This window comes from Bos javanicus, chromosome 21 (assembly GCF_032452875.1).
Source record: "Bos javanicus breed banteng chromosome 21, ARS-OSU_banteng_1.0, whole genome shotgun sequence".
NCBI classification, from domain to species: Eukaryota; Metazoa; Chordata; class Mammalia; order Artiodactyla; family Bovidae; genus Bos; species Bos javanicus.
This window is the reverse complement of record NC_083888.1, coordinates 23720907-23736096: the sequence shown is the minus strand read 5'-3', so window position 1 is coordinate 23736096 and position 15190 is coordinate 23720907. Positions and strand designations below refer to the sequence as shown.

General features: G+C 43.6%; 1 protein-coding gene across 8 annotated transcripts in view; it reads left to right on the top strand.

The window, feature by feature from the left end:
* Window positions 1-15190, top strand: part of ADAMTSL3 (ADAMTS like 3) — a 410509-nt gene that overhangs the window by 355922 nt on the left and 39397 nt on the right. For 7 of the 8 annotated variants that reach the window (XM_061394516.1, XM_061394517.1, XM_061394521.1 and 4 more), the window contains one exon: window positions 7072-7254. The exons of the other annotated variant lie outside the window; for it this stretch is intronic. In XM_061394516.1, the coding sequence (XP_061250500.1) occupies window positions 7072-7254 (183 nt within the window). The remainder of the gene's footprint in view (window positions 1-7071; window positions 7255-15190) is intronic. 8 annotated transcript variants of the gene reach the window in all.

Genomic DNA, 15190 nt, shown 5'->3' with positions numbered 1-15190 from the left:
ACAAACTTGCCAACTCTGGCTTTATTTTCTGAAATCCCTTATCTGTGTAGAACATCACAATCTGTGTAAACTCAGTGTCCTATATACCCCTTGCCACGCTGAGTTTTAGGTTTAAAGTGGAATTATCTCTATGTGTGGACACGGGGGGAGAGGAAGGAGAGGGTTAATGGAGAGAGTAGCATGGAAACATATACAGTACCGTATGTAAAACAGATAGCCAGTGGGAATTTGCCATGTGACTCAGGGAACTCAAACCAGGGCTCTGTGACAACCTAGAGGGGCGGGATGGAGGTTCAAGAGGGAGGAGACACAGACCTGTGGCTGATCCGTGTTGATGTATGGCGGAAACCAAGACACTGTTGTAAAGCAATTATCCTTCAGTGAACAACAAATGAAGTGGAATTATCTATGATCCCTATAATTTGTAGGGTTTGGAGATTCCAAAGCCTTCTGGAACTGACTTCCGATCATTCTTGGGGAGCTTGCACTGCCCTGAACCCTCTGCTTCTCATTCACTCTGACACAGACCTGTTGTGGTCTCTCTTTTGCCCTCCATCAGCCAAGAATGCACAACTCACTTCCTTGACAAGTTCCTGTTCATAGTAAGACATCCATGAATACCAAGCATTTGGCAAATATTTCAAGAAAAGCCAAAGATTCAGGGGTCATGACAAAGGCATGTTACCTCTCTCAGCCCTACTCCTCCCTTTTCTTGCTCACCCACAGCCTTCCTGCCCTCACCCCTAACCTCCTGGGATTGCCGTGGGAACTTGAAGTTCTCTCCGTCTTATACAGCCCCTGCGTACACACGCATGCAGCTAAACCTTCCAAGGTGTTCTAAAGGAAAAGCATCACCCTCTTTAGAAGACAGCCAGAGTTATATACTCAGAGAAGAACAATTTCTTTTTTTTTTTCTTAGAGTGTAGTTGCTTTACAATGTTGTGTTAGTTTCTGCTGTAGACCAAAATGAATCAGCCGTATATGCACATATATCCCCTCCCTCTTGGACTGCCCTTCTTACATCTAAAGGGAGTCTCTTGTAGACAGCATGTGGATGGCTCTTCATTTTTCATCCATTCAACCACTCTGTGTCTCTGTGTTGGCTTCTGTACAGTAGCTGAAGCAACCACATGTCCCAGTTTTGAAGGAGCAGCCTCATGCAGATGAATTTGTCATTCAGCTCAGCTCCCGATTGTCTCTCTAACATTTGTGCTTGTCAAAGCAGCCTACAGTATTTAAAAAAAAAAAACAAAAAAAACTTTTAATTTTGTATTGGAGTATAGCCAATTAACAATGTTGTGATAGTTTTGGGTTAACAGTGAAGGGACTTAGCCATGCATATACGTGTGTCTTTTCTCCCCAAAACTCCCCTCCCCTCCTCAGCCTGCTGTATTTTTAACACCTTTTCATAACTAAGGACGTGCCAAGACCTGTCTGTGTCCCACAGGGAGACTCTCATCACCTAGATTCAGGCAAGCTGGAAGCGAGACCCTCAGGATCAGGTTTTTGCTACATACCCAGACATACACAGTCCTGTGGGACTGGAAATGTGGACTCTGATGGCCACCAGGGTCAGAAAATTTGGAGGTGTCCCCTGAGTGGCAGTTGCAGAAATTAGGGCTCCAAATGAGCATGTCAGCTGCTTTTCTGGGTGATGCTGGTGAGATGGAGTGAGTCGGAGGGCAAGTGCCAAGAGGCCACTACAGCTGACAGCCTACCTTCCCTAAAAGCAGCTACACAGGCCACTAAATGTGAGCCAGGCCTGAAGCCAGCCCTCGGACCAAAGCTCCAGGACAAGCAAAGAGACCTCCTCCTTAGAAAGGCTGGGGGTGTGTTTCAGTGCACTGCCTGGGCAGTGCTCAGGAGGTGGTAGCCTGCCAAGAACCATCTCTCTGATTGGCACAGTCCCATGGGACCTAGGAATGCAATCCCCCCACCCCCTACACCTCCCTATCCTCCCACTGCTTCATCCCAGCCCTGTTCCTGCTCCCCCCCATCCCGGGCCACCAGAGCCACCAGATCAAGGTGCATCCCCTGGGTGGCAGCTACAAAAACCATGGTACAAGATACAGATGAAGACAAAAATACACTCATGGACTAAGAGAACCTTTGGTTACCAAAAGGGTATGGTGGAGGGGGATAGACTGGGAGTTGGGGATCAACATATATACAGTGCTGTGTTTAAGATAGATAACCAACAAGGACCTCCTGTACAGCACAGGGAACTCTGCTCAGTATTCTGTAACAACCTAAATGGGAAAAGAATTTGAAAAAGAATAGATACATGTACATGTATAACTGAATCACTTTGCTGTACACCTGAAACTAACACAACATTGTTAATCAACTGTACTCCAGTATAATATATATATATATATGTATATATATACACCAGGGTACCAACAGTAACGTCTTCCCTGGTGGCTCAGTTGGTAAAGAGTCTGCCTGCAATACGGGAGACCCAGGTTCAATCCCTGGGTCAGGAAGATCCCCTGGAGAAGAAAATGGCAACCCACTCCAGTATTCTTGCCTGGAGAATTCCGTGGACAGAGAGCCTGGTGAGCTACAGTCCATGGGGTCACAAAGAGTCGGACACGACTGAGTAACAAACACTTTCACTTCCACCCACAGTAAAGCTTGCTTCCAGGGAGCACTGACACCACGGAGCATGGCAGAGGGTGAGCTTGAAGACAGCTCCCAGCCTTAGTAGTCTTTGGAAGGGATTTTTTGTCAGAAACCTGTTCCATAGACATAGTCAGGATGCTTAGCTAATAGGCTTCCTTCAAGGAAAAAGGAGCACCTGGGTCTCTGGCCTCTCGCTGTGCCCTGGGGGAGTTTAAGAACTGTTTCTCCACTCTTCAGAATCCTCTGGGACCCACAAATATAAGCCCCATTAGCCACCAGAGCCACGTGATGTGGAGGTGTCCCCTGACCACAGTCACAGAAATCAGGGTGCCAGATACGAGTATAAGCTCTCTTCCAGGTGACTCCATTTATTACAGGTTCCCCTGTCCTCCAGAGTCAGGTGATCCAGAGGTGTCCTCTAGATGACACCCGCAAAGTCAGGGCCAACTTGACTATAAGCTTTCTCCTGGGAGATTCTGGACCTCCGGAGCACGGCAAAGGGAGAGTATGACGGTGTCACCCGCCGGGCCTTGTCCCTGGAGTGTTCCAGCAGGCTCCTACAAATGTGTCTTAAATTAGATGCCTGCCCCTCAGGCCTCAAAATGTTTACAGCAACTTATCATATTATCTATTCCTGCCTTCAAAATAGATTCATCTGTACCATTTTCCTAGATTCCACATATATATGTTAATATATGATATTTGATATTTATTTTTCTTTTTCTGACTTACTTTACTCTGTATGACAGACTCTAGATTCATCCACTACAAATGACCCAATTTCATTCCTTTTTATGACTGACATATAAACATGGGGTAGGGAGAATGGAAAAGTGGGATAAACTGGGAGATTAGGATTGACATACATACACTACTATGCGTAAAATAGACAGCTAGTGGGAAATTGCTATATAACACAGGGAGCTCAGCTCAGTGCTTCATGATGACCTAGAGGAATGGGATGAGGGGTGGGATGGGGGCGCGGGTTGGGAGGGAGGGGATGTATGTATACATGAAGCTGATTCACTTTGCTATACAGCAGAAACTAACACAACATTGTAAAGCAGTGTACCCCAATTAAAAAATAATAATAAAATGCAGTTATTTTAAAAGAAAACGTTTATTGAATTCTCTATGCAGGTCTGCTCTTCCTCTTATTTTCCCTGTTTCAGTTAATGGTACCACCCGCTATCTGCATGTCCTCCTTAAATCCTTTTTCTCCTTCACTCCCCTGTATCAAATCAGTCACCAAGTCCTATTGGTTTTTCTTCTTCTTCTTTTTTTTTTTTATGGTTTTTCTTCTTGAGCATTTACCAAGTTGATCTATTCTCTCTAGTCCCCCTACTCCCACCCTTTTGTGTCTCACCTCAGTTGGTTCAGTGACCACCTAACTGGTCCTGCTGACCCTTGCCTGACTCTTCCCCATTTGCATCACATCCAGGGCAATGTTTCTAAAGCACCAATCTGATATTTTACCACTGCTTCAAATAATTAAGCCATTTTCTATTTCCTTCAGGATAAATTCCACCAAACTCCTTACTATGGATAATAATAAATTTTCATTTTATGGGCACCTGCTTACCTATTTAGTCATCTCTCCTTACTCCCACTCCATGTACTTTAAACTTCAGTCATAAAAAAACTCAATTTATGATTCTCCCAATGCATTATATTTTCCTTCATGTCTATGCCTTTTTGTACACCATTCCCTCTATGTAAAACAATTTTCCCCCAATTCCCACCCCCTTGTCCTCATGTATTAGCTTAGCTATTCCTGCATGTTAAAATCTTAGCCCTCTCTCCAGTCTGCATTAAATACAGTTTTTATGTGCCAGTGACATCAGTGTTTATCAGAACCCTTATGTCATGTTATTGCAATCACCTGTTCCCCCGCAAAGCCCCCTTCTAAAATTGAGTTTCATGAGGAAACCTAGTGCACATCATATTCTTAGTTCCAGCACAGGGTCTCACACAGAGTAGGATTTTGTAAACATTTTTGAATGAATGAAATAATGGTAATGATTTATTTCATTTCAAAGTATAAGATATATAGTCAAAGCTGTACTCAAAAGAAAATAGGTTTAAATATTTTAAGTTTTTTAAAAGCCAATTCTCTGATGCCTCAGTCAGTAAAGGATCCACCTGCAATGCAGGAGACCTGAGTTCCATTCCTGGGTTGGGAAGATCCCCTGGAGAAGGGAATGGCAACCCACTCTAGTATTCTTGCCTGGAGAATTCCATAGACAGAGGAGCCTGGCGGGCTACAGACCATGGGGTCGCAAAGAGTCAGACAGACACAACTTAGTGACTAACACTTTCCCTGTTTCACAAATACTAACTCAAAGTTTTAGAAATTTCCATGTGAGTTAGAGTTACAAGGAAATTTCTTTGATTTGACAACTATCAGAAAACAAAAGCAAACCACCTGCTTAAGGATAAAACAGTAATGTTCCCTTTAGAGTTGGAAGCGAGAGAAATGTGCCTGCTCTAACTTATTATTCAGCATTGTTCTAGAGACTTTAGTTAATACAATGCAATAGTTAATAGAAAAATACATAGGGCTTCCCTGGTGGCTTAGATGGTAAAGAATCTGCCTGCAACGCAGGAGACATGGGTTCGATCCCTGGGTCTAGAAGATCCCCTGGAGAAGGGAATGGCTACCCACTCCAGTATTCTTGCCTAGAGAATTCTGTGGACAGAGGAGCGTGGCAGGCTACAGTCTATGAGGTTGCAAAGAATCAGACATGACTGAGTGAGTAACACTTTCACTTTCATAGATATAAATATAGGAAAAAATGATAAAATTGTCATTACATAGAGGTGATATGATTGTTTACTATTAAAAATGAAGAAAATTACTTGAAAACTATTCAAAATAATCACTTTAGTAAGATGATTAGATACCAGATAAATATGCCAGTGTTTATTGCTTTCCTAATTGTGAACAATAAACAACTATAAAATATATTTTAAAAGAGCCTGCTTACTATGGAAGTAAAAAATATAAGATGCCTAATAATCTATCAAGAAATACACAGGACCTACCTACACTCTGGTTAAGAAGTAAGTTCTGGAGGAAAGTGCATGGGTGTGAATTTCAGATCCAAGGTGTGCTAGCTGGTGTCCTTAGGGAATTTTAACCTCTCCTTGTGTTTATATTTGAAAAGAAACACCAACAAAAGATAAGTACACCTGTGATTAGCACTTCTCTGGAAATTTAGGTTCTGGGCTGGTTTTGCCTTGACCAGCTTCCTTAGCTGTAAGACAAAGCTAACAATGGCTGCTTCCCCAGAGTTGGAAAAAGACTGTGAGAATCTAAGGGTTCATGAAGCATGTGTTTTGCCTTTTGTGAGATGCATAGCAGATTTCATAATTAGAGCAGTGACATCTCTTTTTTGTCAGAAAGCCTTGCGGTGTCTGCCAGTCTCTCTAGGCAGAGCACTGCAGGAAGATGAGACATCCTCAAAACCAATAACCTTGCTGGATCTCAGACATCATCCAAGGTCACCCAGCTCTTAAGAATCAAATGAGGGACTTCCAAGGTGGTCCAGTGGTTAGGACTCTGTGCTTCCAATGCAGGGGGCCAGGGCTCAATCCCTGGTCAGAGAACTAAGATCCCACATGCCACACAGTGCGACCAAAAAATAAATAAATAAATAAAAGACACCAATTTAGAAAAATGCAAATGGACGTATTTTTTAAAAAAGGAACCTAATGCGATTCCTCTGAGCTTCACACCCCAAAGCCCAGCAAACTGCTGAGACTTCGAGACTTCTCAAGATGTAAGGGAAGAAATTCTTTCAATCCCTCATGTTCCTCCCTGTGTCCCGAGATGTCACGTACAGTCTGTTCACCCCACACTGACCCAAATGTAAAACGCAACCCTTCTTTGTGTTCCCTGATATTATCCTCTTTCACAAAAGTGGGGATGAGCAAAATCTATTTCCTAAAGATTTTGTATTCTTCCTGAAGGAGGAATGTCACATTGCATGTGCATAGTGGGCCACTTAATGATCCATATTTGATATTTTTGTTTCCGAAAACCTTCTTTGCGACAACCCACTGCTAGGAATTTCTGTTTCTCTGCCTCCACATTGATCTGGCTTCATCAGCTCCTCTTTTCCAACCAGTCTTGCATTACCTTTACTCAACTTCAGCCTACTCTCACTTTCCAGTGCAGAGCAAGCCCACCCTCTTTGGCTCCTGCTCTTTGACTCCTAGATGTAAACTACCCCCATCTTCAGCTGACCCAAGTCCTTTGCTTCAGCAGCATCCCTCGCCTGCCATAGAGGAGGGGTAGGAATAGAAAGAGCCGTGTTTCCTATTACGTGCGATGAAACCCATTTGCTGGCTTGTGGCCAGAATGCTAAATGGTATTTGTCATGTGATTCTGTGTCTCTGTTCCTAAAGGAATTTGCCTTTGTCGTATCTGTTTTTATTCCAAAGGTGTCCCTCAGCCTAATGTAACTTGGTTGAAGAAAGGAGGATCTCTGAGTGACAATATTTCCTTGCTTTTCAATGGATCCCTGTTGTTGCAGAACCTTTCCCTTGAAAATGAAGGAACCTATGTCTGCACAGCCACCAATGCTCTTGGAAAGGCAATGGCAACATCTGTCCTCCACTTGCTGGGTAAGCACCAAGTCCTTGTTTTCAAGTGCTTCCTATAATATGTGCGAAGTAGGACCCGGTTTTGTGGATTCTGAAGTCAAGGAGTAAACAAGTGGACGTTATATGGTTTTAACTATTGCTGTCACTGTCTACTTACAAACAGGCGCTAAATCTAATACTCTATCTTACCTGTTCTTCTCTCAGAAGGCTGTGACTGCCTTGCTGCTGCTTCTCTGCCTAAGAACCTACAATGAGATATAAACTTTCTGCCCAGAATCAAGATCCTTCATATGCTGCCTCTATGTGTGTGCTTGTGTGCCAAGTTGCTTCAGTCCTGTCTGACTCTTTGTGACCCCATGGACTGTAGCCCACCAGGCTCCTCTGACTGTAGGATTCTCCAGGCAAGCATACTGAAGTATGTTGTCATGTCCTCCTCCAGGGGGATCTTCCCAACCCAGGGATCAAACCCACATCTCGTTCATCCCCTGCATTGGCCGGCAGGTTCTTTACCGCTAGCACCACCTGGGAAGCCCATTCTGGCTCTGCTGCGTTGCTTTAGTCGTGTTCGACTCTGTGCAACCCCATAGATGGCAGCCCACCAGGCTTCCTGTCCCTGGGATTCTCCAGGCAAGAACACTGGAGTGGGTTGCCATTTCCTTCTCCAAGGCATGAAAGTGAAAAGTGAAAGTGAAGTCGCTCAGTCGTGTCCGACTATAGCAACCCCATGGACTGCAGCCTACCAGGCTCTTCCGTCCATGGGATTTTCTAGGCAAAAGTACTGGAGTGGGGTGCCATTGCCTTCTCTGATTCTGGCTCTACATGTCCTTAATTTATAACCCTGGCCTCTGTTCTAAGCTAGCACTAAACTCTGTTCTAGGCAATGCACTTTCCCGCACTGTGATCCAACACCACACACACACCATGCAGCTTACTCTGGAAATCTGGCTTCCATTCATACTGCTCTCCCAGGAAGAAGTGGCCTAGCTTACGGTGAAGAGTGCCGGATTCATGATCTCCAAAGGAGAGAATTTTGCTTCGGGACCAAAGACACAGTTTCAGTCACTCAGAACTTCATATGGCCAAAGTTTTATTACAGTGAAAAAGGGACAGAGAAAGCTTCTGACATAGACATCAGAAGGGGGCGGAGAGTGCCCCCACTCACCAGTTCAGGTGTAGCTTTATATACTTTTTCAATTGATTACTAGCAATAGATTAAAAGAATATCTCAAGGTTTTAAAGGTCTTTCTAGACCCACTCCCACAACATACATCTTAAAATAACAGGAATAGTCAGAAGGTTTTTCTTAAGAAGGAGAAACATGTCCTCAAGCAAGATACATTGTTGTTATATAATCATTAGTTCAGTTCAGTCACTCACCGCTCGGACTCTTTGCCACCCCATGAACTGCAGCACGCCAGGCCTCCCTGTCCATCACCAACTCCTGGAGTCCACCCAAACCCATATCCATCGAGTTGATGATGCCATCCAACCATCTCATCCTCTGTCGTCTCCTTCTCCTCCTGCCTTCAATCATTCCCAGCATCAGGGTCTTTTCCAATGAGTCAGCTCTTCACATCAGGTGGCCAGAGTTTCAGCTTCAACATCAGTCCTTCCAATGAACATCCAGGACTGATCTCCTTTAGGATGGACTGGTTGGATCTCCTTGTAGTCCAAGGAACTCTCAAGAGTCTTCTCCAACACCACAGTTCAAAAGCATCAATTCTTTGGTGCTCAGATTTCTTTATAGTCCAATTCTCACATCCATACATGGAAAAACCATAGCCTTGACTAGACGGACCTTTGTTGGCAAAGTAATGTTAGCTCTGGGCTTAAAGAAAGTTAGTCTTAGGGGAAATAGATTGTTGTAGCAACTCAGAGCTTAAGAAAAAATGTCTTAAGTGACTAAGACAAGGAATGTAGAAAAAGTTTGTCCCTTTCTCCTCCTTGAGGGTCCTGGTCTTCTTATTGATCTACCTAAGAATTAGCTCTTTCACCGTCCTTTAAGCTACCTGAATTCTCATCTCCTATGTGAATCCTTCTCTGATTGTTTTGGACCTCTCCTTTCTCACTGCTTAGTCCCTGACTGAATCCTGACACACATTAGTCTCCAGTTGTTTCCTCCACTAAATTGTGGGTCCCTTCATGCTAGAGACCATGTCTAATGTTTCTTTTGTGCCCTAAGAATATAATATAGTATGAGGCACCCAGCAGGTGCTCAATAATTACTAATCGGTGGAGTCAGTATTATAGTTTGGGAAAGGTCATTGCAGTGAGCCCCTGGCACAGGATGGCATTTGGATGCTTCTGCTGCTGTCTTTAGGGATAATATCTGGAGCTCAGCAAACTCTTGACATCAGAATGAGCTTCAAGTTGCGATGGTTTAAGACTCAATAAATAATGCTCCTCTTTCCCCCCAGAGTTTGGAAGCGATTAAGAGTTAATCACAGAAGTCAGCTAGACCGACATGAGCTATCATTCATTACTTCCCCTTTGTATCTCCAGCACCTCAGATAGGTGTAAGTATTAAATATGTGTCTCATAAATGGATAATATTGGATCAATGGCAGAACTGGTATGAGATTATAGAACGCACTGCTGAACTAAGGGGATGATGGAAGGAGCTTTCTCCATGGCTTTTCTTGTTGGCAGTTAGAGGAACCCAGAGACATAAATGGGTTTCCCTGATGGTTCAGCAGTAAAAAATCCACCTGCAATTCAGGAGACCCAGTTTCAATCCGTGGATCAGAAAGATCCCCTGGAGGAGGAAATGGCAACCCGCTCCAGTGTTGTCACCTGGGAATCCTGTGGACAGAGCAGTCTGGCCGGCTACCATCCATAAGGTTGCAAAGAGTCAGACACAGCTGAGCACACATGCAGGCACAGAGACACAAATAGATGGGGAGTTGGAATAGTCACGTGTGAAGCACTTTCATGTTCATTACCTCTTTTGATGTTTACAATAGCACAGTGTTGGGGGCAGTAATCTTTTATCCAGTTGTATAAATGAGGAAACCTGAGACTCATAAAAGTGTGTGCTAGAGCCCAAATATATAGTTGTCTCTTTCAGTGTTCCTCATATCACCCTCCTGGACTCTTAGTGCTGGCCAGAAAGACCCTGGTATGCCTCTTGTTGCTGTTGTTCAGTCTCTAAGTCATGTCTGACTCATGTGACCCCATGGACTGCAGCATGCCAGGCCCAAAGACCTCTGTGGTCCTCTAGGATCTTAATATGGAAGATTTTCAACAGATAGGGTAGGCTTAGCCTGTCTAATGCTAGTGCCTTCCCTCAGGTCCCTGAGAAGTCAGTTCCGGCCTTACCCCTTCCTTCCCCCCTCCACTCAGGGGTCTGCATGGTGTCTCAGTTCTGCACCACACATCTCTTCTCTTCACACATCTCTGCAGTCAGGCAGCTCTTGACTCTAGTCACGTGACTGAGGAATCAAGAATGACGTCACACAGTATACAGCATTCCCCACCATCGTCTGCTCTTACACTTAATGCTGCACAACCTTCCTAAAAGTGTGCACCTGTCACCATGTGATGTCCCCTATAAAGCATCACCCCTTGCCCTGTTCCCAGAGCTGTCTGGAGGGGAGGAGCCTGTCAGCCCCAGCTGCTTCCTCCAGTCCCTTCTGGAATTTCAGTGAATATATTTTTTCCTACCTTGTTAGTTAGGCTGTAAACCCTGAATACATGTAGAGATGCTATATGTTAGTGTGGCTAAGAACCTGTTAAACTTGTCCTTCCATATGCAAGCTTTAAAAAAAAAATCCACTCCTGAGGAAGCCCAGGGAGCTCATATCCCAAATGTGCATCATTATTTGTGGTAACACAGGTATTGGTTTTCGAGTTGCAAAATGATCACTAACTTGGTAAATGTTTATAGAGGAGAGATTTGCTAAGGATTGTTGAATCAATTCTTTCATTGGTCTTCTTTCACAAGTATGTTTTCCCACACATATTAACTTTGTTATGTATCAGTGCTTAGTCACAAGAACCTAATCGACGTATGTCTTGCAAAACTCTTTAAGAGGCCAAGAGATAGGGACAGAGTTAAGAAAATCAAAATATTTATGAGAATGAGGTTTAACTCTGGGCCTGAGGATTTGCAAAGCATGAAGATAATGGGACACTTTATTCTCAAAATAGTGACATATTATCTACAGCTACAGATTCATTCTAAAGGAGATCAGTCCTGGGTGTTCTTTGGAAGGAATCATGCTAAAGCTGAAACTCCAGTACTTTGGCCACCTCATGCGAAGAGTTGACTCATTGGAAAAGAGTCTGATGCTGGGAGGGATTGGGGGCAGGAGGAGAAGGGGACGACAGAGGATGAGATGACTGGATGGCATCACTGACTCGATGGACGTGAGTCTGAGTGAACTCCGGGAGTTGGTGATGGACAGGGAGGTCTGGCGTGCTGCGATTCATGGGGTCGCAAAGAGTCGGACACGACTGAGTGACTGAATGGAACTGAACAGATTCTTTATTGAGAATAAAGATCCTTGGTACTTAGGATAAAAAAGAAAATCAGAAATGCCTGAATCACAGGGAACCCATACTGCTGATCTCAGCTCCTTGTAGCTGAAAATGAGTGAATTGCAGAAGGATACACAGAAGTTGCTGTCTGACCTCATGTTTAACTATGTCTACTCTATAGGAACAGTAAAGGCTACATCATTTCAATCTTTTAAATCTTTAGCTAGTGTCTTTGATTTTCAGGTTATGTCATATAGAATGTAACTCTGCAAATAGAGATTCTAGAGATGTGGATGCAGGGAGAGCATAGAAGGAGAAAATCATGTTGAGTTGCCATTCAACAAGCCAGCTCATGTTATTTATGAGATCATTATCTAGGGGTATTTACGTGATACCATTTTCTCTTCTTTTCGACACAATGCTACCATCCTTACAAGCACCTTCGTCCATTCATTCAACATTCATCTTAGTCTGTTTGCACTACCATAACAACGTAGCACAGACCAGCATGGAGGGGGTGGCTTATAAACAACAGACATTTATTTCTTGCAGTTCTGGAGGCAGGGACATCCAAGATCAAGGTAGGGCCAGATCCGATGTCTGAGGAGGGCCAGCTTCCTGGTTCACAGACAGTCATCTTTTTGCTGTGTCCTCTTATGGCCAAAGGGATAAAGGGGCTCCCTGGGGCTTCTTTCATTAGAGCACTAATCTCATTCATGAGGGCTCCGCCTATGTGACCTAATTACTTCCCAATGCCCCCACCTCCTGCATGTTAGGATGTGACACATAAATTTTAGAGAGACGCAAACATTCAGACACAAACATAGCCATGTTCAACAAATATTTGCCCAGTGCTTGCTTGCTTTTGCCAGAGCTGGGAATATGTAGATGACCTAGCCCTTGAGAAGCCCATAGTCTAGAGAAGGAGATGCTCATGTGAACAGATATTTGAAGCAGAGTGACAAGCGCTGTAATGGTTGTTTGTTGTTCAGCCGCTAAGTCATGTCTGACACTTTGCGACCCTGTGGACTGCAGCATGCCACACTTCCCTGTCCTTCACTATCTCCTGGAGTTTGCTCAAATTCATGTCCATTGAGTCGGTGATGCTATCTAACCATCTCATCCCTCATCCTCTGCCACCTCCTTTGCCTTTTGCCTTCAATCTTTCCCAGCATCAGGCTGTTTTTCAGTGAGTCAGCTCCAAAGGACACAGTAGCTCTGAGGAGGGGTCCCTAATGCTCTCTGGAGAAGGCAACCAGGTTTCCACATAAGTCAGGATGTTGCTCTGGGAGGAGGAAGAAGAATGTTCCAGGCAGAGAAATCAGGATGTGCAAAGGCAGAGAGAAGTTCCATGTGGGATGGAACATGGAAATCAAATGAATGCCTTCAAATCAGTTAATTAAAAGATTGGATACTCATGAGGCTGAAATTGCTGGTAAAGGTGACATCTTTGGAATATTTAAAACTTTGATTTATTGAAACTACCTACATTGTTCTACCACCTCCTGCACACACACACATGCACCACACACACATACGCACCACTCACACACACATGTGTACATTGTGGAATGTGCCAAGCCTTCAGTGGCTAGCATTTCAAAGAAATTCATTTGTCACCTTAACAAATACTGGCTGAGCACCTAAGTATATAATGTGTCTAGTCTCAAGGATTTGGCATTCCAGTCAGAGAGATGGATAATAAACCAGTAAACAAATAAGTGTACAGGATATTTCTCTGTGGAAAGTGCTATGAAGAAAAGGAAGTAGGATGGTGAGCCCAATGGTGATTGTGCATCATTTAGCCCTCTGAGGAGGTGATACTTGACTCCAGACCTAAAGGATAGGGTGGAGACTTCCATCCCAAGAGGTGAGGAAAGAGCATTTCTGGCAGAGGGAGCAGTAAGTGCGAGGACTCTAAAGTGAGCACAGGCTGTGCGTGGTCAAGGAACAGAAAGAAGATTCGTTTGGTGAGGGTTCAGTGGGGTAGAAGGAGAGGTGTGTGAGATGAAGCTGGAGAGTTTCTGAGGACCAAATTGTTCAAGCCTCTGAAGGTCAAGGTAAAGACTGGAGTTTTATTCCCAAAATATGAGAAGCCACTGAGGAGTTCTGTATGGGAGGAAATAATGATCTACTTTTTCAATTCATTTGTGTCAAAAATCATTCATCATAAAACAAAAAAAAATCAAATTGGATCTCATCAAGAATGTGCTAATCAAAGACACTATTAAGAATATGACCACACAAGCCTTAGACTGGGAGAAAGATTGGCAGTCCTATGTCTGATTAAGAACTTATGTCCAGAATATGTGAGGAACTATTACAGTTTAACAATGAATTCTCCCCTCCCCGAGAAAGACAATGGCAAGAGACTTGAAGTTCACAAAAAAGACTGACAGATGGAATCAGGAAAATGAAAATTGAAAGCACAATGAGATACAGTATCACACCTACCAGAAGAGTGAAAACCAACTGATGATGGAAACTTTTTGGCATCAAAAGAAATTCCCAATGCACTGCAGATAGATGGATAAAATGGGGCAACCACATTGGAAAACTATGTGGCAGTTTCTAATAAACTTAAGCACATACCTACCCTTGACCCAACAATTCCATTCACAGGTATTTACCCGAGAAAAATGAAAACATGTTCACACACACAAAAAAATACAAGCATGTTCTTTTCAGTCTTTACTTCATAATGACCATTAATAGGAGAATAGATAAACTATGGTATATTCATACAATGGAGTAGTATTCAGCAATAAAAAAGAATGAGTTCCTGATATACACAACTATATGGGTGAATCTCAAAAACATTATGTTAAGCAAAAGAAGCCAGACAGAAAAGAGTACATATTGTATGAAGTCCAAGAACAGATACTACTGATGTATGTTGACAGAAATAAAGAAGTAGTTGCCTTGGAGGAGGGGCAGTGCAGTTCAGTTCAGTTGTTCAGTTGCATCCAGCTCTTTGTGACCCCATGGACCGCACCACACCAGGCTTCAACGTCCATCACCAACTCCCAGAGTTTACTCAAACTCATGTCCATCAAGTTGGTGATGCCATCAAACCATCTCATCCTCTGTTGTCCTCTTCTCTTTCTGCCATCAGTCATTCACAGCATCAGGGTCTTTTCCAATGAATCAGTTCTTCGCATCAGGAGGCCAAAGTATTAGAGTTTCAGCTTCAACATCAGTCCTTCCAATGAACACCCAGGACTGATCTCCTAGTCCTTCCAATGAACACCCAGGACTGATCTCCTTTAGGATGGACTGGTTGGATCTCCTTGAAGTCCAAGGGACTCTCAAGAGTCTTCTCCAACATCACAGTTCAAAAGCATCAATTCTTTGGTGCTCAGCTTTCTTTATGGTCCAACTCTCACATCCGTACATGACTACTGGAAAAACCATAGTGTTGACTTAGATGGACCTTTGTTGGCAAAGTAATGTCTCTCCTTTTTAATATGCTGTCTAG